General features: G+C 44.6%; 1 protein-coding gene across 1 annotated transcript; it reads right to left on the reverse strand.

Annotated features, from left to right (window-relative positions):
* Positions 1-1,025: 1,025 nt before the first annotated feature.
* trappc14 (trafficking protein particle complex subunit 14) lies at positions 1,026-25,093 on the reverse strand. Its single transcript, XM_080486683.1, is given in 16 exon segments — positions 1,026-2,679; positions 5,824-5,952; positions 6,630-6,778; positions 9,168-9,298; positions 15,982-16,154; positions 16,256-16,317; positions 17,099-17,246; positions 18,427-18,547; positions 20,586-20,672; positions 20,818-20,947; positions 21,061-21,144; positions 24,619-24,813; positions 24,815-24,844; positions 24,846-24,880; positions 24,883-24,945; positions 24,948-25,093. Coding segments are annotated over 16 exon segments (1,563 nt in total). The 5' UTR covers positions 24,970-25,093; the 3' UTR covers positions 1,026-2,675.
* Positions 25,094-26,743: the final 1,650 nt, after the last annotated feature.

Consider the following 26,743-nt stretch of genomic DNA (forward strand, 5'->3'; position numbering starts at 1 on the left):
TGCTCCCGTCTCCCTACTCCTTGCTCCCTACTCCCTGCTCCCTCCTCCCTACTCCCTGCTCCCGTCTCCTTGCTCCCTACTCCCTGCTCCCTACTCCCTGCTCCCTACTCCCTGCTCCCTACTCCCTGCTCCCTACTCCCTGCTCCCGTCTCCCTACTCCCTGCTCCCTCCTCCCTGCTCCCTACTCCCTACTCCCTACTCCCTGCTCCCTACTCCCGTCTCCCTGCTCCCTACTCCCTACTCCCTGCTCCCTGCTCCCTGCTCCCTACTCCCGTCTCCCTACTCCCTGCTCCCTCCTCCCTGCTCCCTGCTCCCTGCTCCCTACTCCCTACTCCATGCTCCCGTCTCCCTACTCCCTGCTCCCTGCTCCCTACTCCCTGCTCCCTGCTCCCTACTCCCTACTCCCTGCTCCCTACTCCCTGCTCCCTACTCCCTGCTCCCGTCTCCCTACTCCCTACTCCCGTCTCCCTCCTCCCTGCTCCCTACTCCCTGCTCCCTACTCCCGTCTCCCTCCTCCCTGCTCCCTGCTCCCTGCTCCCTACTCCCTGCTCCCTCCTCCCTGCTCCCTACTCCCTACTCCCTGCTCCCTACTCCCGTCTCCCTCCTCCCTGCTCCCTACTCCCTGCTCCCTCCTCCCTGCTCCCTACTCCCTGCTCCCTACTCCCGTCTCCCTCCTCCCTGCTCCCTACTCCCTACTCCCTACTCCCTGCTCCCTACTCCCGTCTCCCTACTCCCTGCTCCCTGCTCCCTGCTCCCTCCTCCCTGCTCCCTACTCCCTACTCCCTACTCCATGCTCCCGTCTCCCTACTCCCTGCTCCCTACTCCCTACTCCAAACCTCCTTGACTAGCAGATCACCTCCACCTGATGCAATTGAGCTGCTGGCTTCAGCCTGGAAGCCACAGCCACAACCTGACACACTGAGTCAGAGAGAGGGCACTGCAGTTCAGCGCACGCACAAAGGGTTAAAAAAAGGTTCAAACCAGTTGCTTATTGAAGCTGACTCTACAATCACTTCACTCGTTGTTGTGGTAACAACCTGTTTTCCCAGCACTTTATTTTTCTTGAAATGATTTGGATGAACAAAAATGGAGAAAAAAAAAAAAAGTGTCACATATCTTGACATTCAAGAACAAAATGGCTCTCACATAAATACTTGGACATTTCCTACAGCAGCTTCTGTGCTTCCACGTTCTCATATCGAGTGCTTTTATGACTTTATGGTAAATAAAAACGAAATGCTAAATATTTTTGAGTTGATAAACAATAACACATAAACTTGCAAAGTATGAACCCAAAGGACAGAAAACACAAGTTAAACCTTCTATATTCTAACATGAAGAACAAACAATGAGCTTCAAGTCAAATGCATGTAAACATCCAGTGTAAGGACCACCCCGAGGGTCTTTCACATTCAAATGTCAGTGTGGACCGGAAACATCCTCAAAGTACATCACCAATTCTAAACAACTAAAAACAGTGAGGATCATTGCTGTGCTCTTCTAACAGGGGGTCCAACCACAAACAGCTGATTCGATTTAAAGGAGTTTATCTTCAATTGAAATTCTACCTGCTTAAGTTTTCTCTCCTAACTTAAAGAAGCCTGTCTCTTCTCAAAACTCAGGATTAAAAGAATTTACCATCTTGATATATTTTACTGGATTAATAATAATGTTGCTGCAATTGAATGTTCAGTTCAGGAACTCAGTTACTTGAGCGATATGTGACCCCCTGGGAAGACATTTTAACACTTGCTGCTCATGTCTTCTTTCAAATATTGACTCAACGCGAGCTCATCCTACAGGCTGGACACCCCGCCAAATGTTGGACATGTCCTATAACAACCTGGACTCTTCTAATCCAAGTCTTTCCTGTCGGTTGTTCCTACTTGGATTGGATCAGTAAAAATAATCCCATAAAAACTTTGAGCCAAGTCAAAGTCTTCGCCCCTTTAGAGTGAAACCTTACACATATACTCAGAAAATGTTTGTTTTTAGTCCACGTTTCCATAATCTCGTGTGAACAAAATCCCCGTCTCACTGTGAGCTTAATGCTGAAGGAAAGTGGATGGCCATAAAGTGGAGAGAAGTAAAATAAAATCAGTTTTTCTAATGCTAATGGAACAGAGTGACTCCTGGTGGACATGTGTGAAACAGCAACATTGATCATTTGCCTTCTCCAGAAAAGACAGGACAGCAGATTGGGCTCTTTGTTCGGCCGGTGTTGGGCTGTGGACGGGATGATTGACACCCCTGTTATCGATTATTAAAGCTGTGGGAATGGGGGGGTTGGGAATCTTTCCTTTCCTGACATAACAAGGTTTTTCTGAGTGACGTTGAAGCTTGTGCAGGAGCAGATTTAAATTACAGTGAAGTTCACGGCTCAGTCTGACACCAACAATCATGTTCTTACCCATGGAAAGGGTCAAAATAATTCAATTCATCCTTGAAGAAAATACTGAGAGGAATGTAGGGATATCAACAGTAAAAGGAAAAGTACAAGCAGGAGAAAGACTTGAAGGAGTTACTCCGCAAGCTTCAGGCTGGTGGACCTCCATCACCCGCTCTTCATCACAGCTGCATGTTTCCTCCTCTTGGCAGAAGATGAGGAAGAGGTTGGTGGACAAAGAACTGTGACAGAGGAACATCTCCTGGACGGACGCTGCCATGCCATCTGGTCATCTGACACCAGAAACAGAGGGAGAGCCACAAGACATTTAAAACCATTTAAATATATTTAAGCCAATTGAAAACTATAAAAAGATGATTAAAATTGTTGAAAAATATTTAAATCCATTTAAGAGCAATTCAAATCTATTTAAATGATAGAAAGACACTTAAAGCCAATTTAAAACCATTTAAAGTCAATTCCAATCCAACTGAAACTATTTAGTAGAAAAACTCAGGCTTGAATTTTAATGCTCTAATCACAATAAATAGAATAGTTAAGTTCATTGTCACCTGTAAGCAACACAAGAAACAAAAGGACAAGCTGTCTACTATAGGAATAGAGAAAAAGAAAAGAAAAGAAAATATAGCAGATTGGTCCGATCACAAATTTGATGGTTGGATTTCATTTGGATTTATCATCGAGCATCGTTGAGCAAAAAAGTCTGCTGTTAGCTGTCACCACTGTGTGTGTGTGTGTGTGTGTGTGTGTGTGTGTGTGTGTGTGTGTGTGTGTGTGTGTGTGTGCGTGTGTGTCTGATGCTCTGCTGCATTGTGTGACTGATGTCAGGAACTGAAAGGAACATTTCTAAGGCGCACTTGTTTTAGTGTAAAAAATAAAAGCTCAGTCTATCAAAAGAAAGCTCAGGTCTTTTCTTATGGATGCTACTCATCCTCCTCATCAGGAGTATAAGTTGCTCCTTTCGGGATTCGTCTGGCAGAAGACCAGGACATAAAAACAGGTAGAAGTTCTCCTTTGTACCGTCATGCGAGCAATAAACGCTTAGAAGAGAAGGAGGCAATGTTCTGTATGTGCTGCTGTACTTTAACATGTACTATGCTGCACGTTATCCTGTGTGCTGATGCACATTACCTTATCAGAATCAGAAGTACTGTATTTATCCCTGGGGGAAATGTCTCATCATGTCTTGATGCTGCTGACGAAAGGTGCGTTTACACATCGTCACGACGAGCTCCGAATATCATTTTCCTGTCATTCCCGTCACATTCCTAACATTCTTTATGTGACTTCGTCAATCTAAATAAGGTTCTTAAATGGGCGTATCAGTGCGTGACATTCCTGATATTTGCGGAACATGTTTTTGGCTGCCAAAAAAACTTCCAAGAATAACAAGACTCGCCTTGATAAATGAAGTTCAGTATTGATTGTGTCCATTAGTTGTGATGTGTGGTGTTGCGTTATACAGCGTGACAGTGTAGCCTATGTGGCATTATTGTTTATCAATTTCACCAAAATCCCATTTCCTTGATTAAAAAAAAGTGTACTTGGTTTTATGGTTTGATTTTGTAATGTTATGTCTGGAGAATTTTATTTTGGCGGTGCCCCTACTTCCTGTGACTTAGCGCACTTTATTCGAGGTAATCAGCTGTGCCAGCTCTCCTGGCTTAAATGTTAAAATGTTCAAATAAGAGTTCTTATAGGTTATATTCAAACCCTGTTTGTACTTTATAAGGCCTTCGCCATTATTTCTGTTAATAGTTGATGTGTGAAATGACATTTCTTTGTAATACAACTCTTAGAAAAGTCTCTGGTTAGCACGTGTATTAGAATGAATTTGTGCGGTCTCACGTGTCTGTGGCACTTTTTCCTTTATTTTCCTTGCAGAACTTGTGTGGGATTGAGATCTGGAGTGGCTGTACTGAGGTTTTTATTTGTGTTTCACAGTAAATCACCTACTTGAATGTTAAACCCCCGTGTGGCTCAGCTCTTCTATCACACAACGCAGACGGTTTCTCGTCGGTCAGCACAGACACGCCGGCTACAACAGCATTCGTGGCGCTGCCACATCCTCCTCTCTGCGCAAATCTATGTCATTTCTCTGGATGTGGAGCGATCTGGAGCAAACTGGAGCGATGTGGAGCGATCTGGATTAATGTGGAGTGATGTGGTGCGATTTGGAGCGATGTGGTGCGATCTGGAGCAATCTGGAGCGATGTGGTGCGATGTGGAGCGATGTGGAGCGATCTGGATTAATGTGGAGCGATGTGGTGCGATCTGGATTAATGTGGAGCGATGTGGAGCGATCTGGATTATTGTGGAGCGATGTGGTGCGATCTGGAGCGATGTGGAGCGATCTGGATTAATGTGGAGCGATCTGGAGCGATGCGGAGCGATCTGGATTAATGTGGAGCGATGCGGAGCGATCTGGAGGGATGTGGTGCGATCTGGAGCGATGTGGTGCGATGCGGAGCGATGTAGAGCGATAAGGAGCGATCTGGAGCGATAAGGAACGATCTGGAGCGATGTGGTGCGATGCGGAGCGATCTGGAGCGATAAGGAGCGATCTGGAGCGATAAGGAATGATCTGGAGCGATGTGGAGCGATCTGGATTAATGTGGAGCGATGTAGATTGATCTGGAGCGATGTGGTGCGATGTAGAGCGATGTGGACTATGTGAAGTGTTCAGCAGCTGAGTGTAGAATGACTGGGGTGTGTGGAGTCACATACGTATATACTCAGTGGTGAACCTGGCTTGTTTTACGCCCCGGGTGAACACCATGCACCCCTTCACAGATCGCACCCTGACCGGCTGCTCAATCCTCCCGATTCGCCACATTCCTGACAGATTGGCGAGAGGAAGCGACAATGGTGGAACAACGTTGGTGGCCGTGCGCAACGACTCCTGATGATCCGCCACCGTTTCCTGCTCTTCCTTGCAATGGATGATAACATGTCGCGACTGTCCGTAACGGCGTGTGACGCCTCGGCCCCGAATCATATAATTCCGCTCACAAGTCCGTGATCCGCGGTGAGGAATTAAGATCCATGCCATTCCCGACTTGTCATCGTTATGCGTGAACACATCTTAACAACTGTTTGCACTAAACTGCACCTGCCTAAAGGACCAAGATTGCTGTGTTTTGTGTGATATTACTGTGTTTTTACTGTGTGTGCCATTTTTACTTTTACATTTTTTACATTTGTAGTAACTGCTGCACAACAAATGGCCCTTCAATGGATAAATAATAAAGTTGAACTTAAAGTTAAAAAGAAAGCAGAAAGAAGGGATTAAAATCCCACTCCTATTTGACCCAGTTTAACAACACTCCCAGCATGACAGGATCATCACATATTGACATTTACAAGCTTAGATAACCAAAGTAGATCCTGAGGAGCTGTACAAGCTGTTTGCCTACCTGCTGGGTGTCTCTTGGACTGGCTCCAACACCAACACTTTACACTCTCTCTTAGCTACTTTCCCCATTGGAATAGTTGGATGTTCAGGACACAGGACAGACCCGCCGTCCTCCATCATGCTGCCAGACCTGAAGCAGACAGGAATGAGCTGTTGTGTTTACTTACTGGCAGGAAAGAAAATGTCCCAGATGTTGTCTGATCTGCACCAGTCCCACAGGAATAGACAAACACAATGTACTCACTGTGATACAAAAACTCTTCTGATATTTAATGCCATTGATTACAGATATTGAACAGTGGCAGGGAAACGGATAAGGAGCCAGGAAATAATGACCGCTTGAGGATCCGTTTGCTTTGTTTTAACTTCACTGACTGTTTTTTGTGACGCTAACTTGGCAGGACAACTGCTTCTCTATCGAGTAACCACGGACTAGTTTGGTCCATCTGTGGACTGTGAATAGCTGGAGTGTCTGAGATTACTTTGTACATTAAATGTTTTATGTGATCCCATGTCCCAAGTACAACACTTTTACATTCTTTCAATTTTATTTCTATAGTGCCACGTACAACATAGTCATGGTCTTCAGTGAGACCACACTGTCCATCATTGTGATTTATATGCACATTAAATCATTTCAACGCCCAGTGACCAACACTGCCCAACGATTGAAAACTGAAAGATTTCAAAACAAAGTTCTGATGCCTGCTGTTTCAAGAGTTAATTAATTAAACCAGATCAGAAGCCCCAACTTTTGTCTTTCGTGGCGCGTTAATCTACCTCCTGCAGCACGGTCAGCCTCCGTACCTGAAGCGTTGCGACCTGGATGTCTGCTGGTGGGAGAAGCTGTGAGCAGAGTCCAGCAGCTCTCTGACTGCAGGGCTGGACGGGGGAACCACGGCAGGAGCGCACACAGACGCTGTGAACTGCAGCTTCATCTTCATGTGCTGACTCAACTGCAGAAAGAGATGAACGTACTTTCATCCATCTTTGACACGATTTATTATCTGACCACACAGCCCAGGTCAGAGGTCACAGCAAAAAAGACAATCTCTACATTATTTTCAAAACATCTTTTCAGAGCTCACTCTCACAGTATGGCTTCCATGCTAAAGCCATTTAGCGAGCAATAAGGTAGCTTCAAGGCGGCAATCTGTCTTACTTCAGAAATGTTTTCTTCCCTTCAGGTCCAAGTGTTCATGTAATTCTTACATTTGTCATTCAGCAGGCCAAACCAGACCCTCAGACATACCGGTTCTGGCCCATGGCCTTATGTTTGATTTCTCTACATTAAGTCAATGTTTAAAGAGGTTATGACACCGAAATCCATGTTGATTGAATTCATTTCGCCTTTAAAAAAAACAGTGAAAGGCAAAATTACCTTTATCAAATGGCCCCTGGAATGTTGACACATTAACCCTTTATTGAATTTTGCACTGTTGACAAGCAAACCCTGTCCAGGAGGGCGGAGCCTGGAGAGGAATGCGGAAGTGAGGTCGCGGGAGGAGCGCTTTCTCCCGGTCATGCAGAGAATGCTGCATTTTCATATTGTTGTGCTGCTTTTTTGGGGGGGGGGGGTTTCCAACACAGAAGGACCTAATACATAGACATATTGTAGTAGAACTCTACTAGAATGTGGATGTCTACACAGTAGACATACTCTAGTAGAACGTTATTATAGCCTGTGCAGACTAGAGGCTCTAGAGGAATGATCTACTAGCATATGTCTACACTGTAGGCTTGTTGGAGCTGAGTTAATTTAATATTAGTCCCTCATTAGTCTTCTGGCGGGAAATTTCTTCACCAAACGGACCGTTGGCAGCAGCCACTCAGCGTGGCGCTCAAGGGGAGGTAATGGGGGTCGAGGGTCTTGCTTAGGGAGTCACAGTGGAGGTTGTTTAGACTGTGGAAGTAAACCAGAGTACCAAAGGAAACCTGCACACACACGGAGAGAACATGAAAACTCCACCCAGAAAGGCTCCTGCAGGGATTTGAACTGGGACCTTTTTTTCTTTTTCTTTTGTTTCTATGGGACGTTGTGGCTGTGAGGCGATGTGGATTCAGGATGTGGAGAGTGGAACATGTATTATCACATCAGATCTACAGTCTTTATTCTGTCGTCTCCACGGTAACTGATATAAACTCAATCACGTTGCCTTGATGATCGTTGTTGGCGTCTTGTCTTCAGACTGTCTGAATCTGTTGCTGGGTTGATCGTCAAAATTCCCCCAAATCGATTGGGTCTGACCTCCAACGCTCCTCCATCACTCTCTCTAACTCTTCTTTAAAAGTCTTCAACTACCACTGAACGGTGTGAAATGTCACAAAATATTTCCGTTTCTTCACTTTTCTGTGTGTCCGACACCGCGTTGAGCCTGTTACTGCTGGAGCCTGTTACTGCTGGAGACTGTTACTGCTGGAGCATGTTACTGCTGGAGTCTTTTACTGCTGGAGCCTGTTACTGCTGGAGCCTGTTACTGCTGGAGCATGTTACTGCTGGAGACTGTTACTGCTGGAGTCTTTTACTGCTGGAGCCTGTTACTGCTGGAGCCTGTTACTGCTGGAGCCTGTTACTGCTGGAGTCTGTTACTGCTGGAGCCTGTTACTGCTGGAGCATGTTACTGCTGGAGTCTTTTACTGCTGGAGTCTTTTACTGCTGGAGCCTGTTACTGCTGGAGTCTGTTACTGCTGGAGTATTTTACTGCTGGGGCCTGTTACTGCTGGAGTCTGTTACTGCTGGGGCCTGTTACAGCTGGAGTATTTTACTGCTGGAGCCTGTTACTGCTGGAGTCTGTTACTGCTGGAGTCTGTTACTGCTGGAGTATTTTACTGCTGGGGCCTGTTACTGCTGGAGCCTGTTACTGCTGGAGTCTGTTACTGCTGGAGTATTTTACTGCTGGGGCCTGTTACTGCTGGAGCCTGTTACTGCTGGAGTCTGTTACTGCTGGAGTCTGTTACTGCTGGAGCCTGTTACTGCTGGAGCCTGTTACTGCTGGAGCCTGTTACTGCTGGAGTCTGTTACTCCTCTGACGTCACAGCAAGTTGGAGGAGGATGAGAAAGCTCGCTCTGCAGCGATCGAGAATCACAAATTAATTTCGATGGTCTTTCATAGTTGTTCACTAGCGGATGACGGCAGTATGACAACAATGTTTTATTATGAAAATAATTTTATTTAGCTTTTTTTCAAAAATGTTTCGGTGTCATAAGCTCTTTAAATGTACTCTCCAGTGTTTGAAACAGAAATTGAGATTCAGAAAGAGAAAGAAAAAAAATGACACACAAAAAGAGAGCAGGAGAGAAACAAAAGGAAAAATAGAAGAAAGAAGGCCCCATTTCTTTGGTACCTCATAAAGTCCTGTGCGGAGGATCTGGAAGGTGACGGTGATGGACAGGCTCGAACCCTTCCTGCACTGGCCCAGGTTATTGAGGGGAGACCTGCACACCACTGCTGGCCCACCAGGGTCCTCCTGACCCTCTGCAGGGAACAGGATGAAGGAATGAATGAGAGGAGGAGGATCAGAGCAGGATACACATCAGATATTCAATGAGTACTGTATGCCTCAACAACAAAGACAGAAACAACTAGAACAAAGTCTCTAGAGAGGTTAACCTGAAATCCAAAAACAATGGGACACTGCATGAAGTGAAACTTGCAGATCTGATAAACTTCAATTTGATAAACGTCAATCTCTTGATCACACGTGTAGAATCCTGAAGAAGAAACTGCTGGCAGGGGCAGTGAGAAGATGACAACCGGCTTGCTGCATGCTGACTAAGCCTAACTGTTGTATTGTAATCCCAGAGCATCAGTATTAAGAAATGGGAAAAAGTCCCCATCCTTCCCCCTGTCTCTGGGTACAAGACAGAGATGTCCCCTGAGCCTACTCATCTTTGCTCTGGCACTAGAACCTTTAGCTGCTGCAATTAGGAATGAAAAGAATGTTAAAGATATACAGGCAGGAAAGATGGAACACAAATTACTTTTATATGCCGACGATATATATTATTACTGACCAGCTGTACCTGATATACTAACATTAATTGACTCTTTCTCCCTTATCTCTGGGTATACGTAGAATAAATTGGGGTAAGCCAGAAGCAATGCACCTGATATTAGAAAATATTGGAGGTTTGAGTGGCTTCCGTCAGGTATAGTGTATTTGGGCATCAAAGTTACCCCAGGCCTAAAATTATAATGCGAGAAAACCTCCTCCCCCTTATAGAGAAAATTCAAAGTACCTTTGAGAATTGGACCAAACTTGGCTTATCTTTATTAGGTGAAATTTATTTACCTTTATTTACCTTTATTTATTTATTTATTAGGCTACTGAAGAGGTTGAATTAGGAAATAGACAAGTTTCTATTGGCAGGCAAAAGAACTCTTTTTAATAGAACAAAATTATGTGCCGCTAAAAAGATGGAGGTCTGAGTCTGCCAAGGGTGGACTGGTACCACTACGCTTTCTCTCTCAATCAGCTATGCAAAATAAATATTACAGAGGATAAAGCTCCAGGATGGGTTTAAACTGAAAGGGAACTCACTAATCCCCTACCAGTTCAGGCTTTGATTTCACAAACGGGGTGAAATCCCATTCAAGAATCCACTGTTGGAAACTTGGAGAACATCACACCAGATTGTAAAAGAAAAACCCTCCTTCACTAATAAGTCTTCTCTTTGGCATAACAAGTTATTGAAGGTGGGTAAAAAAACTTTCTACTGGAAGACATGGGTCGAGGTGGGGATGATATTTATTGAGGATGTTTTTGAGCGTGATAATTTTATGTCTTTTGAAGAGGTGATGGCCAAATACAATATCCCTAAAAAAGGCTTTTGGAAATCTCTACAACTAAGAAGCTGTAGTCTATCTTTACTAAAAAAAAACTCCCAATAACATTGTACACAGCAATATAGGAGCTTTTTCTGGGAAGTCAGCTGGTTAGGGGAAGAGCATCGAAGTTCTATAGTCTTATGAGACAATGTCTCCCACCAAAGCTGGAAGGTCTCAAAGGAGCATGGGAAGACGATCTTGGAGGGATGATAACTGAAGACAAGTGGAAGGAATTTGCGGGGTCCTGGTGTAAGACATCACGGGAGGCACAGACGAGACTTCTAAACTACAAGAGTATTCATAGAAGCTACTGGACTCCCTGTAAGATCGCTGAACTCAAATTGAGGGAATCGAATATGTGTTGGAGATTTGAAAACGACAGAGGTACATTTATACATATGCTATATGAATACTAATTGACACAGATGTTATGGGAAAACATCATTTTTATTCCTAACAAAATACTCGGAACAAACTTGGTCCAGAGCCCTGCACTTTGTTGAGTGGATAAAGCCACTCCTTCTGTGATTATACCCAACATGCAGAGTGCAGACTGGCCCTGACCACAGGTTGTAGGATTATTCTCAGACATTGGAAAACAAAAACTATCATTCCATTTAGTGAATGGCTGGCAGAAATAACCAAAATAGCTAGTTACGAGCAATTAATTTCTAAACTGAGCAATACACAAGAGGTATTTTCGAAAATATGGGGCCCTTTTATGAACAGAGCACTTAATGGTTGATAGGAAGTGGATATGGTTATCGCAACACGTGTGTATGTATGTATGTATGTGGATGTATATACTGTATATGGGTATATATGCATGTGTATATATTTATATGGGAATGGTATGTAATATATGAAAATCACGATGACTATGATAAAGATTCTAAAGCCAAATGTGAAAGGAGGTTAAGATGAAAGTAAATATGAAGGACATTGCCAATGTGTGACAGCTGAGATATGATAGACATCACCAATGCTTACCCTGTGGAATTTATTTATAAAAAAATTATTTGTTTAAAAGCTGGCATTTTATGTTAATATATTTATTATCATTATTTCTGTTCTTTGTTATCTATATGTTTTGTATGGTTATCAATGTTCAAAAAGCAATAAAAAAGTTAATTACAAAATAAATAAATAAATAATTTTCACTTTCACTAAATTGCCCTTTTCCACACACAATTAAATGGCATATGGCATGCCGTTTAGGAAATTAATCTTTGAATATATTGAATGGACCTCCAAAAAATAAAGGGAAGACTAAAACAACACATCCTCAATCTCAATGAATGAAATATTGCAGTTAAAAGTCTTTATTCAATATATAGTAGAGTGCGTTAAGAACAAAATAACATAAAAATGATCAATGTAAATCAAAATTATTATCCAATGGAGGTCTGGGTTTGGAATCCTATCAAAATAAAAGTCGAGAATCACATTGCAGGCTGATCCAACGTCAGGTATAATTCCTCCAGACAAGTCAAAATGAGGCTCAGTAGTGTGTGTGGCCTCCACCTGCCTGTAGGACCTCCCTACAACGCCTGGGCATGGTTCTTATTAGGCTGTGGATGTTCTCCTGAGGGATGTTCTCCTGAGGGGCGTTCTCCTGAGGGACGTTCTCCTGAGGGAAGTTCTCCTGAGGGAAGTTCTCCTGAGGGATGTTCTCCTGAGGGATGACCTCCTGAGGGATGGCCTCCCAGACTTGGAACAAAGCATCAGTCAACTCCTGGACAGTCTGTGGTCAACGTGTGGTTGGAGGATGGAACCAGACATGATGTCCAGATGTGCTCAGTTGGGTTCAGGTCTGGGGAACGGGCAGGCCAGTCCAGAGCATCAATACCTTCATCGTGGAAGAACCTTTGACACACTTCAGCCACATGAGGCCTGGCATTGTCCTGCATCAGAAGGAACCCAGGAACCACTGCACCAGCATCTGGTCTCACGATGGGTCTGAGGATCTCATCCTGGTACCTCATGGCAGTCACGGTACCTCTAGCACATGGAGGGCTGAGGGCCATCCGAAGAAATGCCTCCCCACACCATTACTGACCCACCCTCCAAACCACTCATTCTGGAGGATGTTGCTGCAGCAGAATGTTCTCCACGTTCTCCAGACTCTGTCACATCTTTTACATGTGCTCAGTGTGGAGCTGCTCTCATCTGAAGAGCACAGGGCGCCAATGGCCAATCTGCCAATATTGATGTTCTCTGGTGCTAATGCCAATGGCCCTGCGGGGTGTTGGGCTGTAAGAACAGCCCCCCCTTGTGGACGTGGGCCCTCATCACACCCTGGTGAAGTCTGTTTCTGACAGTCTGAGCAGAAACATCACATTAGTGACCTGTTGGAGGTCATCTTGCAGGGCTCTTGCAGTGCTCCTCCTGTTCCTTTTTGCTCAAATGAGGAGGTAGCGGTCCTGCTGTTGGCTTGTTGCCCTCCTACGCCCCCCTCCATGTCTCCTGGTGTACTGGCCTGTCTCCTGGTGTCTCCTCCATGCTCTGGACAGTGTGCTGGGAGACACAGCAGACCTTCTTGCCACAGCTCACATTGATGTTCCATCTTGGGTGAGCTGCTCAACCTGAGCAACTTGTGTTGGTTGTAGACTCGCCTCATGCTGACTCTAAGACTGAGAATACTAAAGGCGTGTATCCACCGCACAAAAGGTGCGGGAATGGACTGTTATAGTCTGTTACGGTTCGGGTTTCCACCATAAGAATTTGGGATTTTCCAGAAAATACTGCTCCAAAGGTGGACGCTTTTCCGCTACCCCTCACTTTCAGCCTATTGTCCGACAATACTCGTGTATTGATGTCCAATAAAAAGGTGCATTAAGCAGATTATATTATATATACACATATGAACATTTTACTCCGGGCGGAGTTGTGTGTGTGTTGGTCTGTGGACAGAGAAGTCTGAAAAAAGGCCATGGTGATCCCTGGTAATACGCTGTCTTCTTCATAAAACAGCAGAGCCATTAACGGAACACTGCTGGGTGTACAGGTCTGTATGTTTGTACAGTAGCAGTTTAGTATCATTTTCAGGTGACTTAATGGAGAATTAATTAATTAATAATTAAAATACAATTGGGAGGCGGGTCTCAATGAGACGTGGAGTAATGAGTCAGGAAATCCAGTCCACAGTTTGCAGCCAGCAAGCAGGCTAGGGAAGTAGCACTGTGCTATCCAACTTTTTATGACAACATGTTGCTGTTTGGACGGATTTTACACTCAAAGCACCGCACACCCACACACACCCCCACCCCCACACACCCACACCCACACCCCCACCCCCACACCCACCCCCACCCCCACCCCCACCCCCACCCCCACACCCACACCCACACACCCACACACCCACACACACACACACACACACACACACACACACACACACACACACACACACACACACACACACACACACACACACACACACACACGTGACGGGAGCTGGACTGATTTCAGAGTTTTTCCTGTATGTTTTTCTTTTTCATCAGTGTTGAACTGCAACTCTCAGGAGGAGATGTATATTCGAGATGTATATTTTATTAAATAAAACATTAATACATTTTGAATTAATACATTTTGGTTAATAAACGCTGGTTAGCTGAACTAAACGATTCCTGGTGATTGTGTATTTATTGTTGACGTACGCTGGTTTGTAACTAGCACTGGTCTGTGCTAATGACATTTGTCAGAGATTATGACATGGATCCGATGTTGAGATTTCACCAGACACAGATGATCTTCATTGTTTATGATGTTAAGATCATGTGTGTGTCTCAACATCTGGCTGCAAAAAATCATCTCAGGGGTCTGACTCCTCCCCTCTCTCTAACCTCAAGGCATCACAATGTCATGAAGCCAGTCACTGGAAGTGATTGGTCAGACCTCCCAGGGGCTGACATCTTTGACTGCCCCCAACCTTAACAAAAGCCTTTGGCGGATACTCCCTCTCCTACTCACTGCTCATCGGCCTGCAACCTCAGCAGCTCAGGTGCTCCTCTCCTGACCCTGCCAAGACTACAGAGTCCAGCACCCAAAATCTGGCCACAACACCAGGTAAGAACAAGCCCAGTTTTCCCCCGGGAGCCGAATCAGGAAGACCACAATTCACAAACTCTTTCTGCTCTTTCCCCAGCAAGCAGGATCTCACAGTTCCAGAAGCTCCTTTTGGAGAACACAGGACAAATGTCATTACCCATCCATATGGAGATATGTTTCGATGGTTGATAGCGCCACCAAATGGCAAAAGAAAAGGAAATGTCTTGTTGTATACTTGTTTTATACTTTCAGCCAGGCAGACTCAGATATAATAAGGACAGTCTTTACCTTTATAGACCTTTAGTTATGACATACTGTGATTATGGCGTATTGACGTATATTCCAGGCTGTGTCTGTGGTGGCACTGCGAATTTCGATGTGCTAAATTGCCTTCTTCTGGGCTTTTTGGGGGCTGAACATGTTTAAAAAGTCACCAAATTTGGCACAAAAATCAGGCCGGGTGAAAATGTATGTATTTCAGCAGTTTCAGACATCGGCGAGGCAAAACGGCTCTACAGCGTCATCTACAAAACCTGAATAATTCATGAAAATTCAATGGTTTGACCTTGAAAGATGGAATTTAGGAGGCTTGTAGAACATGCCCAGATGTACACATCTGGGTGCTTGGACGTTTTGTCAGACTGATAGGATTTCCGAGGTGTTGCCATGAATGAAGAAATGATGTGTATCTCTGCTCTACATGCTGCAATCTGCCTAAAACTTGAAATGTTTCATCGAAGTCTAACCCTGATCACATCCATAGGCTAATGTCCATTCAGTCATAGCACCACATTCTGGTCAGGAATTTGACATTTTTGACACTTTGATGTTCTTTTGTTCGTCCACATTTCCATTGCACTCTGACAAACCTGGGCATGCGCCAGGTTCCAACGTGCATGAGTGTGTGAGGGCCTGCTCATCACTGCTTGCAGCTTTAAATTACACTTAATAATTTGACAGACATTTCTTTTATTAAGCTCTTTCAGACCACATAAAATTATGTTTGACTCATTTGTTATATAGGATCATAATAAATCAGGCTCAGCGGAGGGAGATTCTATCCATCTGTGGTTCAAATAAAAGAGCAGAAGAAAGAGGAACTCTCTCCCTGATTTGTAACAAAACATAAATTTCACCTGAATATTTTCAAAACTTTAGCTGGAGGAGGTGAAATGTCCTTCAAATTTTCCCTGTACTACTGTGAGTTCCAGTTGAACTAGACGCGATAGATCAAATGATTCATGACGACAGTGAAGGGTAGGGAGTGAAGAGCTCCTCACTTTTAGAGTTCCAGATGAGACGAACCGCCAAGAAGTCCTGCAGGTCATTCATCAGAGTGTATTTGACCCAGAAGGTCTCCAGAGGCCTGACAGTCCTGGGACAGGAGGCCGTCATCACCAGTCGAGGACGATCCAAGCAGATACTGGGTAACGTGTAACACGTAGAAATGTATCTACAAAATGAGCAAACGAAAGTGAAAAAGCAGTGTAGTAGGATCGTGCTCACAGACATGAAGTGTTGCATTCTCTCAGTTGTTGGTGTTATTCCACTCACCTGGTAAGAGGCAGTGTGGGAGTGTACCACTGTAGCACAGCCAGCAGCTTCATCTCCAGACCCTGCAGAAACATCACACAGTTACCTGTGGTTCTTCAGCTCAAACTCAAGCTATTCAATGAGTTCCACAGGGCTCTGTGTTAGAACCCATACTTAGAACACCAAACATGGTTGTTTCAGCCAAATATCACAAAGATCACAGTAGATTCAATTAAAAAGCAGCAAGCACACAGCTATTATCTATTATCTCTAAAAGCCAACTGACTGGCCTGTTTAATACATGTAGACCAGAAGGAGCTGCAATTGGTATTTTCTATAACCTACATCACAACATGGGAATACAACTATGGCTTCATACGTGTGTTTTTGGTTCAATTGATTGAAGATTGTGATGTTCTGACATTTGTACTGACTGCAAATGTTATGAGCAGAACAAAAAATGTGTTATTCTACAACATCCCTGTGGCAGAGAGGTGATGTGATGTGAATCAGGTGTGCTGCCTCACCTCTCTGCCCATAAAGGAGGAGCCGCCCGGACACAAGAGGTGACAGGCGTCAGTGAACAGAAAGACACGCAAAGGAGCCTGAAAGAGGCAGCAGTGTCTGGTGTTTGGTTTGTGCTTCCATTTACTTTAATAAAGTAATGGTTTTGGAAATAGGTGAAATAGGTGAGGACACCACTTGTTAGTTTGGTCGGCTCAATAGATTTTCAAGAAAACTTTACTCTGATATTTAAGACAAATATAAATGCAAAACATAAAAACTCTGTCCAAATATTTTAATATTCAAAACAAAGTGAATCAGAGTGAAAGGAAGCAAACAGGTCCCATCAGGTCTGGTCACCTCACTCGAGTCCTTGTCCACTTTGTCCTGAAGCTGCAGCTGGAACAGGAAGTTCTGCTCTTCCAGGGCGCTGAGCATGCTGGGTAAACGGGAGCACTCACTGTCGATCCGACAGAACGAAGCCATGGTGACTTCAGCTGATTGGTGGCTTTCAGAGAGAAGTACAGCAATGTGTTAGTGAGGACAATTTCAAAAAGACATCCAAACTGAAACAGTGGAGGGAAACTTTTAGGAATAAAAGAGGCCACTTTCAATCAAACGGAATTCATCTGAAGCTGCAAAATGTGTCCCAACAATGAAAGTTTAAACACAGACAACTTTCCTATGATTACAGTTTTTTCTTTTCACTCTTCTTCTTAGAGGCGGCAAGATGGCCATGGCCACATTTCTTCCTCTTTGTCATCATAGTACACACAAAAACATAGCTACAGGCCTTGTGCTTCTAACAAGGGGCCCCTTTTGTCTGGGAGATGAATGGTTCTCTCAAAAAAAGACTTAATTGACAGCAAGTGCACATGTGTATTTTGGTGAGACATTTTCTCACTCAAACCCAAAATTTGAGACATTTGTCTCAACTCCTCACGAAGAGACGGAACATTTTCAAAACATGTGAAGCTCACTTTAAGTCCTTCAACTTCTTCTGACGCCGAAGAAATTTTTCAACCAAGTGTCACAGTTCTCGAACTATAATCAGTTGTTTGGGAGACGTGCATCACATTTGGTGACTGTATGTGAACCAGACTCTGCAACTCAGTAACAAGTGCTGAGCCATGGCAACACACAACGCTGCACCTAATCTGCCTGGTAACAGACAGTGCTCCTATGATAAAGTGGACATGTGATGTCATGGTTTACCAGCCAATGCTCTCACACACACACGCACACACGCACGCACACAGTATCCAAGGGAGCATGGTTTTTAATGCTAATGCTATGCTAGTTAGCTTAGCTGATTAGCATGTGAAATAAGACCAAATTCCAGGTCAGGGGGCCCTGGGGAGTAACCTGTGTGATTTTCAGGTAGATCACAGCATGCTAACAAAGTTTGTTCAATTGAGCTGATGTTTGGAGGGTGGCCTAAAGGGGGGGCGAGATTCACGGATCACATGGTAAGAATGGTATAGTATTGTGCAATGTTCCCCAAAAAAATACAGTTGTATAGAGTTTATACATTCATGCATTTAGTTTGTATTTATATTATTCATTTCTAGGCAAAAGGTTGTAAAATAGATGTTTGGCAGATTATCTTCATTGCTACTTGCTTGCCAAACTCTTTAACGACTGAAGAGGAAGAAAATAAAGAAGAAAACCTGTAGAATTGGACCTACCACACATTGTCCACTATGAGAACTGAGCCATCAGGCATCATGGGGAGGTAGGACGAGTTGTAGTTTGGGAGGATCTTCACGTCTCGAATATACATCTCCTCCTGAGAGTTGCAGTTCAACACTGATGAAAAAGAAAAACATACAGGAAAAACTCTGAAATCAGCCCAGCTCCCGTCACATAGTGTGTGTGTGTGTGTGTGTGTGTGTGTGTGTGTGTGTGTGTGTGTGTGTGGTGTGATCATTAAACTTGCTTACACTGTGAATGGGTTGAACTTAAAAGTCTGTGTGAAGATGATGGAGGAATGTGTTTCAGTTCATTTCCCTCATAGATGAGAATGATTTAATATGTTGTAAAATGAGAAATGAGTGTTCTTATTGTATCAGACAGTTTGTGTAGTGAGGAGCCTGAAGCTTGAGCTGCAAGTTGAAAGCTGCTGAGAGAAAGAAGTGAACTAATTGACTGTTTTTTCTGGAGGAAACTAGAAGTTTGAAAACATTATTTTAGTCAATTATTTCTCCCCATTAATAATATTAGTTTTCTATGAAGTATAGTTGGAAAGCCTGATTAGTCACCTTTACAACAAGGTATCACTTGTAAGGATTGTGCTTTCTTGGAATTAAATAAAATATTAAATGAGCAATACAGCCAAACGTGTGGGTAGCACTCCCCAAAAATGTGCCAAACTCCCCTGCAATATTCTCCTGCTGGTATTTACTCTTGTTAAGAGTTGCTTGGTGGATTGGATGATCGCACTCTCCCACAGCAATAAAGAAAAAACAACACAAATTGGCCATTTTTTCACTTTATTCATTTTACACGGTCAGGGAGCTCAATAGCATGACAAAGAGCCACACAGCCACAACAGCTTGGCACCTCCTCCTCATGCTGGTCACCAACCGAGCCACAATTTGTTGTGGGATGTGTGGAGGAGAAAAAGAATGCAGCAGAGTGACCACCACTGAAGTGAGTTACAACCTGTCAGAGGCTACAGGCCTGAGCACAGAGGCAAGAGGAGGGGGAGAGTCAGAGTGAGAAGAGAGGACAGTAGATGAAGTTCAAATGCAGGTCAGGCACCTGGGGGAGAGTCCCGACTCTGGCTAAGAGCTTCTGGTGAACAAGACTCACAGGCAGGCAGGCCTGTATGACCACGACTGACACAGCAACACCAAAGCAGATGTAATAAATCTGTGGCGGCGAAGGATAAGAGATACATGGATAGAGTGAAAGTATTTGGCTGAATGCAAAGATGTGTCATGGCAGGCTGGTCCTTCCTCGACACGCCCAAATTCTGGAGGTAGTCTGTGATGATCCTGGCTCTGTGGGGACGAGCGTTGTCATCCTGGAGATATGGGATTGGCCTTGGCTGCAGAATCTCATTCCGATATCTCACTGCACAGAGATTGACCTTCAATGATGGCAAGTTGTGTTTTGCCCGTGAGAGAGACCCCTCCCCCCACCATCACACTGCCCCCATTGAAAGATGTCACGTGATCTGTGCAGCAATCTGCATAGCGTTGTCAACCCTGTATCCAGGCTTTGATCCTGCCATCCAGCTTCTGCAGACAGAACCCTGATTCATCACTGAACATGATGGCGCCTCACATTCTTAGGCTCCACTGTCGGTGCTGTCGACACCAGAGCAAACGGGCCTGACGGTGAAGCCTTCCTGGAAGACTGGCCACGTGCGGTCTGTTCCTCACTGTCTGACCAGAAATCTGTCTGTGGTGCCGTTGTGCAAATCTTCCCTGTAAATCTCTGGAAGAAAGCCTACGGTTCCTCAGTTAAGCTGGGATGAGGAACCGGTCTTCCTGGGGTGTTGTCTTCCTGGGACGCCCACTTCTCGGTCTGTCTTTGACTTCGCCAGCCTTAAGAAACTTGGTCCTAAGTATGGACATGGTACCAGTACTGACAAATATTTCTGCCTCTCTGTGCACCATTATCAATATCAGTCTTCAGCAAATATGCCGTAACTGATTTTTCTGTAATGTGACAGACAGAACATGAAACCATGCAGCTGCAGGAGATGTTCATACCAGAGGCTGTTTTAGTTCATAGTTCACAATCAATAGGTTTAAGGGAAACTGATTTAAATAGGAGTAATGTCTCATAAAGGTGTGAATATGCTGGTGTGCGGTGTTAGAGAAAATTGGTGGCCTACCTTTGAGGATAGTCAGGTATTTTCCAGAGACGGTCATCTGCTGACAATGAACGCTGGGTGGAGGGAGAACATCCAGGGTGGTGCTGACTGAGGACAAAGACAACCGGTCAGACTGAACACTGCTCAGATCCTGCGTGTGTGTGTGTGTGTGTGTGTGTGTGTGTGTGTGTGTGTGTGTGTGTGTGTGTGTGTGTGTGTGTGTGTGTGTGTGTGTGTGTGTGTGTGTGTGTACCCTGTGTCTTGAAGGCGCTGCGGTCCTGTTGGAAGGTGTGTGTTGGACTCTGAAACTGCAGAAGTGTGAGGTAGCCATGTTCCAACAACTCCCCCCTGTCCTCGTTCTGCCTCCACACAGTGACGACCACCTGATGATAGATTGGGGATTGGGGGCGGGGGGGGGGGGGGGGGGGGGGGGGGGTGTCAAGGTGACAGTCTACAATCACAGATCTAACATGTCCACTAATTCCATGGGTCTGACCTTGGCTTTGCGTGTGTTGACTGGCAGCTTGTCCAAAGACACAGTCAGACAAAAGACGGCCTGGTCGTCCAAAAGCAGCGCTGCCTGCAGGAGACAGAGGAGACACAGCTTCACTGAGAGCTGAGCACGGGAGGAAAAGCTTCAGTACCAGACAAATCAGCTCAAGAGTGCTAATAACGTCCAAAAGCCTCCCTTAGATACCCTCCATGACCAGAGAATATGTTTCACCAAATAAAATTCATTTGGAGCTGAAAGATGTCGTACGCCTTCAAAGTGAAGCTAAAGCTTGAAAACTGGAACATATGGGCATGTATGGAACTGAAGAAGTGGAGTTAGGAACTGAAGACATTTTGTTTCCGCGTGGAGAGCCATTTAAGCAGATTTACCCAGTTTGAAGTTATTTTAGACAATATGAGCTTATGATAATTGTATATATACAGCAGGTATCTATAAACCAATTTAGGCACTAACACGTTTGGTCTATTTTAGTCATTGAAGATATTAAATCTACTGTTTTTGTTTGTTTGCTTATTTTCCTCCACATATCGATCATCCAGGCCAACCAGCATTGGACTAAAATGAGTGTGTACCCAGTTCTTTCTGGGTATCTTACTGAGAAGCCTGCACATGTTACGATTTCAGTCATTTTTGGATTTATATTTCAAATTTGCCCCGGCGAGCTCAGTTGGCAGAGCATGAGACTTGCAATTTCAAGGTAGAGGGTTCATGTCCCACTCCGGGTGCCACCTTCCCGTGGGCTCACCACCTGCAGGAAGGTTCTTAATGGGTGCAATGTGATCTGGGTGACAGTGCTCAGACTGACACCCCCACCACCCGGGAACGGATAAGAGGGAGAAACTGGATGGATGGATGGATGGATGGATGGATTTCACATTTGTCACCTTGAACTGTGAGATAAAAGTCCTTTAGAAAGACTGTTTTCAATGCAACAAAACTGAAAGTCACAGGAGTCACAGCCTATACGGGGGAACTTTAGAGCCATTCAGACTGATGAACTTTAAGGTTCAAGTTGATGAAATCAATTTTTCTAAAAACGCTTTTTAATCCTGTTAAGTGACAATATGAAGTGGTTAGAAGGAGCTCTCTGAATGGGATAGAGAAGGTCAAATACTCAGCTGCCAATATAGGCTGACTGTTATTAAACACTTTGTCAGGTTGTGTGAGAAGATGTCTCTTCTGTGTGTCTTCAGTTTGTGTCGGTCTCTGGAACCAGTTTAAAAGCCCTCAGGACTCAGCTGTCCTGTCTGGACACATCTGCAGCAGAAAGGTTACAAACAGACACACGACCTGCCGCAGGCTTCAACAGCAGAGAGATTACAGAACGCACCAGTGAAAACAGGAAGCTCAGACAAGAGCTCGCCACGGGGTGAGCTTTCTTGTTTGCTCAGGGAACAGGTAAAGTTTACTTCCTCTCAGAGAGAATCTAGACCAGAGGTCTGCAGCCAGGGGGCACAATTGGACACAAAAGGCCAGAGTTAAAGTTTTTTGTATGATATTCCTGGGCGTTGCATGGACGTCTTGTCTGTTCGTCATATGAACGTCTAGGGAAAAAAAAAGTGCGACTCCACCGGGAATTAAATCCCCATTAACATGTGCAAAATAACCTCTGAAATACTTTAACAGGCATCAACAAACCAACAATTGACACCAAACACACATGACCATCAGAATTAGAAAGAAAAAGGTCTCAGTACCATCATATACAACCCAGTGCTGAATATTAATAATACAGTTTATAGCCTTTACCTTCAGACAGAAGCACCACAGACCTGGATCAGCTCAAGTTGCTGCTCTTCAGAGTCCTCCACATTATTTTTAATTAGGAAATCAGAAATCTACCAGTTTCCCTGTTTGAAATTGAGCGGCTGTCTGATTTAAAGTGACGTTTAAGACGAGCGCCCCCAAACTTCAATGGTGAGAACAAGAACTGCATGCAGGCCGGCAACTTTATTAAAGTGAAAGAGTGAAGATTCACCCTCATGTACAAATAGAAATAAATAAAAATGATCATGACAAAACTGAAAACAAACAAAAAACTAAATAGAAATGTATAGGAAAAACAGCATTTTACCAACATTTTAGAGACCCCCAAAATTTCACAACTCAAGTCTTAAGGGGGGCTGAGCAGATGGATGGATGGATGGATGGATGGATGGATGGATGGATGGATGGACAGATGGATGGATGGATGGATGGATGGGCGGGCAGAGGTAGTATAGAATACGAACAGAAGTTTGGTTTCCTTCGACGATGCAACTCTAACTGAATATTGTGAGTAGTGAAATAAACAGGTCTTTCAGGGATTCAGGGCCACATTTAAAGTTAAGAAACTTCTAGAATTCCTCAATTCTTTTCAGGCAAAATTACTCTTTGTGTGCATGTGTGGTTCAGAGATCTTCAAGTATGACCTGAGTTATATTTGAGTAACAATGAACACATGTTAAAAACAGATGATTTATCACTCTGAAATTATTGTGGTTATCATAATCACTTGAAAAGTTGTGCAGCGTGTGTTAGGGATGGGGTCAATCCGATCCAGTATCGGGTTCCAATATCAACGTATTTCACGGATTGTAAATTTCCGATCCAACCTGCAGAGATTTCTGATCGATGAGCTTCGTCTGTCTTTACTGTTGCTGAAATGAGGGTGAATCTTCACTCTTTCAATTTAATAAAGTTGCCGGCTCGCTGGCTGCAAACTGTGGACTGTGTCAGGAATGAGTCAGGAAATCCAGTCCACAGTTTGCAGCCAGCGAGCAGGCTAGCATAGCAGCACTGTGCTATCCAACTTTTCATGACAACATGTTGCTGTTTGGACGGATTTTACACTCAAAACACCACAAAGCATGGATGTTTGCTAAGCCGTAGTACAGAGAGGCGGCGCTCTGCAGCCAGACGTCACCATTCTAAAACTCCAGCTCTCCGAGGAGATCGGCGCTGACCGCGGCATCAAAACAATGAAGAGCAGCTCCTCCAGGCTGTAGCAGGTGATTCACACCTCCCGTGAAGCTGCGTCCCTACTCCACGCTAAACTCCCTGAAAATAGTCCCCAATCATTTGTGCTGCGTTGCTAAAGAATTTCTCCAGGTATTAATAAAGTTATTCTGAGGTTTTAAAGATAGAACTAGTTTATTATGAGATGATGACGTCACACAGACCCCCACATGGTCCAAATTGAACAAAAATACTTTGTACTGCTTCCTTTTCTGTACTGATCCTAACTCAAGTTGTCTTTTGAGAGAATACATGTATACATTAGTAACATTTCATACTTGCCTGTAGAGAGGCGTTTATTACAGCCTCATATAAAATCAACAATAATGATATTAATATTAAAGCAAACAGAGCTCTGGTATCTGAGTAGTATCAGTATCGGCAGATCTCCAAATTCGGGGATCCGGATCGGATCGGAAGTGAAACAACGTGGATCGGTGCTTCCCTAGCGTGTGTTCGGGCGGTAAAGTCTCACCTCCCGGGCTGGAGCAGCGCCCCTCAGCGGGGCTGTGTGTGTTGAGCAGCGGGCTACATGCTCTGAACTCGGCTCACTCTGGGCCGTGTCCCCGCGGTGCTCCCGGGCTCCGGCTCCTCCTCCCCGCTGTCTTCACTGCCGCTGCTCTCGAAGTCCGGCGGGTCCTGGCCGGAGCTCCGCTGCCAGCTTTCGGCGTCGCAGACACTGGCCAGAGCAGACAGAGAGCCCGCCGGGCCCTTCCAGGGAGGAGCACCGGCACTGTCCGCCGCTGCGGGACCGCAACACCAGCAGGACCCTGCACGGTCTCCCCGAGGTAGATGTGTTTCCTCCGGGAAGAGTCGCATACTGAGCTGCGTCCGACAGGCTGAATATTGGAGCGGCAGGAAAGTACATGAATATTCACAGTGAGACTCCATCATTGAGTCCGGAGAGAGAGCACCTGCAGCGGGGTCAGGAGCCCCGGAGCGCCCATGGGAGGCGGCACCGGAGCACCAGGATAACCGCTCGGAACTTCTACCGACAGCACGAGGACAGAACGGTTCTACCGACAAAACTTCTCGAGCATCTAGAACCAGAACTTTCAAACCGGAACATTCAGCTTCCTGTAAACAAACACCACCCACCATAGATACACTACACGTAGAATCATAGATCTATTTCACATAGATATCATCCATCTCTCTCTCTCTCTCTCTCTCTCTCTCTCTCTCTCTCTCTCTCTCTCTCTCTCTCTCTCTCTCTCTCTCTCTCTCTCTCTCTCTCTCTCTCTCTCTCTCTCTCTCTCTCTCTCTCTCTCTCTCTCTCTCTCATCTCTCTCTCTCTCTCTCTCTCTCTCTCTCTCTCTCTCTCTCTCTCTCTTCTCTCTCTCTCTCTCGGTGTGTGTGTGTGGCGGCTGGTGATAGATTTCTTACATGGGGCTCTTCATTATTATTCAATTTCAGCCATTGTTAACTTAATTTAAATACAGTGTGTTTATTAACCACATTACAACAATCTTGCCATTTTTAGATTGAGAGAGGCCCCCAGTGATGAAACATTATAGTTCTGTGAAACAGCTAGTGAACAGAGACACTTATTAAGACTCTTTTATTAACATACTTGTAAAGAAATACAAGCTTCATTCGTCTCTTTTAGAAAATAAATGGGTTTTGTGGTTGATTTACTTGAAATGACAGTTAATCTGAGGTTAGGGAAAACAAAAGGTATATCAGGTATATTTTCAAACAACACATCAAGTCATCTTTCAAAGCATTTTAGAAAACTTTGCAAGAAACCGCAAAAAAAAAAAAAAAATGCTTTTTTAAGCTCTTATATTTTCAGTCATTAATAAATATGAGCATATCGAAGATAAACATTAACAAACCTGAACACATTTCTGTTTGTGTGAATTTAAAAATAACTATGATGGAGAAAGTTGAACCTGACCTGCAGCTTTTCAGCCAAATTTCTCCTTTCAAACAGTAAATTAGAAGAGACGTAACAGAGTCAATAATCAGGGGGCTTTTCCACCAGAAAGAACCAGGTGCTAGTTCTGGTCCAGGGCCAGACTTTGCACCAGTTCTTTGTCTTTCCACTTCCAAACAGAGGCTAAACTGCTGCTACGCTGGCCCCACTTCATTGCTGGACCAGAGAGGAGCCAGAATGGGGCCCGACGCGTCATCAGCTGGGGGCGGAGTTATCTCTGGAGTTATCGCTCCCTGCAAGACGGAAGCGAGGCTGAACCGGCTTTCTGAAAACTACAGCGAACACGGAGCCCCAGAGTGGTTATAGAGAAAAAAATTTAAATAATGCGTGGGAATGATATAATAAGTCACTTCCTGAAGTTAATAATACGAGGGAACGGGATCATTTAAGCTGCGGCTCTCGAGAGCGCTGCCGTGCTCCTCCGCTATAAGTCAGCTACGTCGGCTATAATTTACAAGCAGTTTTCCATTGTCGTTTATTTTTCACACTTTTCATGGTGACATTATTATAACTAACGTCACGTCCAGGTCTTGTTTCACGTTCTGACCGCAGGCTGAGGAGCTGCAGCCGCTGAGCAAGGCAGTGTGAGGCTGCAGGGGGCGCTCCGCTCTGCTCCGAGACGCTCCAATATTATTTTCTAACCCACAGAACTTCTTTATAATAAATACTTTTGGTTCATCAGCAACTAAAAAACAAACTACATACTACTGTAAATGAAAGCTTGGATTT

This window comes from Lipophrys pholis (assembly GCF_963383615.2).
Source record: "Lipophrys pholis genome assembly, chromosome: 18".
Lineage (NCBI taxonomy): Eukaryota > Metazoa > Chordata > Actinopteri > Blenniiformes > Blenniidae > Lipophrys > Lipophrys pholis.